This window comes from Trypanosoma grayi, assembly GCF_000691245.1.
Source record: "Trypanosoma grayi strain ANR4 Tgr_1889_V1, whole genome shotgun sequence".
Taxonomy (NCBI): domain Eukaryota; phylum Euglenozoa; class Kinetoplastea; order Trypanosomatida; family Trypanosomatidae; genus Trypanosoma; species Trypanosoma grayi.
The window spans coordinates 1-971 of NW_008827507.1; the positions used below are offsets into that span (position 1 = coordinate 1).

General features: G+C 64.5%; 1 protein-coding gene across 1 annotated transcript; it reads right to left on the reverse strand.

Annotated features, from left to right (window-relative positions):
• Nucleotides 1-223: 223 nt before the first annotated feature.
• DQ04_18891000 (hypothetical protein) lies at nucleotides 224-739 on the reverse strand (the record flags this gene model as incomplete). The annotated part of the gene is made up of 1 exon (XM_009317762.1): nucleotides 224-739. The coding sequence occupies one exon, from the start codon at nucleotides 737-739 to the stop codon at nucleotides 224-226; it is 516 nt and encodes a 171-aa protein (XP_009316037.1).
• Nucleotides 740-971: the final 232 nt, after the last annotated feature.

The window sequence follows — 971 nt, forward strand, 5'->3', positions numbered from 1 at the left end:
GTCGCTGCTGCGGCTGCGGCGGCTCCTCGGCGCTAACGGTGGCAGTGGGAAGGGCGGCGGCAGCAGCAGCAGTGCTACTGCCAGCAACCGCATGAAGCGCCGCCGTCCTGATGCGAAGGACGATGGTGCCGATGGCGACAGCAGCGACGACGACGACAACGATGTGGAGGCGGAGCGGCTGAGCGCGAGGGCGGCGGAGGACGACGACTGGAAGGTGTACCTCTCAGAGAGCGACGACGAGGAGGAAGAGGAGGGGGAAGAAGAAATGGAAGAGGTGGAAGAGGACGGGGAGCACTTTGAAGAAGAGCTGGAGGAGGAGGAGGAGGAGGGGGGCGAGTTTGATGAGGAGGCCACCGGNGAGGTGGAAGAGGACGGGGAGCACTTTGAAGAAGAGCTGGAGGAGGAGGAGGAGGAGGGGGGCGAGTTTGATGAGGAGTCCACCGGTGAGGAAGAGGAGGAGGAAGTGGATGTTGGCAAGGAGGACGCCTACGAGGATGACGACGACGACGCCGCCGCTGAGGACGGGGCGGAGACGGCGCAGTTGCTGCCGCAGTTCCGCCACGGCACCACCAGCCTTGATGCGCTGCAGCACGTTGTGCGCGCCAGCGACCCGTGGTTCGCCAAGTACCACCAGGACCGTCACGGCGCCATTGACACGACGCCTATGCAGCAGCAGCAGTCGGGCGACAGCAGCATCTCTGTCTCGGCGTCCGCGCACGCCGTGCAGCACTTTTTGCATCCACCATTCGTGCTGGGAAAGAAGAGTGCCGATGTTGCTGCTGCTCCCGCCGCCTCCAACAACAATGGCAGTGGTGGTGATGCTGCCGCGGTGGAGCAGCAGCAGCAGCAGCGNGATGTTGCTGCTGCTCCCGCCGCCTCCAACAACAATGGCAGTGGTGGTGATGCTGCCGCGGTGGAGCAGCAGCAGCAGCAGCGACCACCGTACATGCACGAGACGTTGTGGCGCAAGT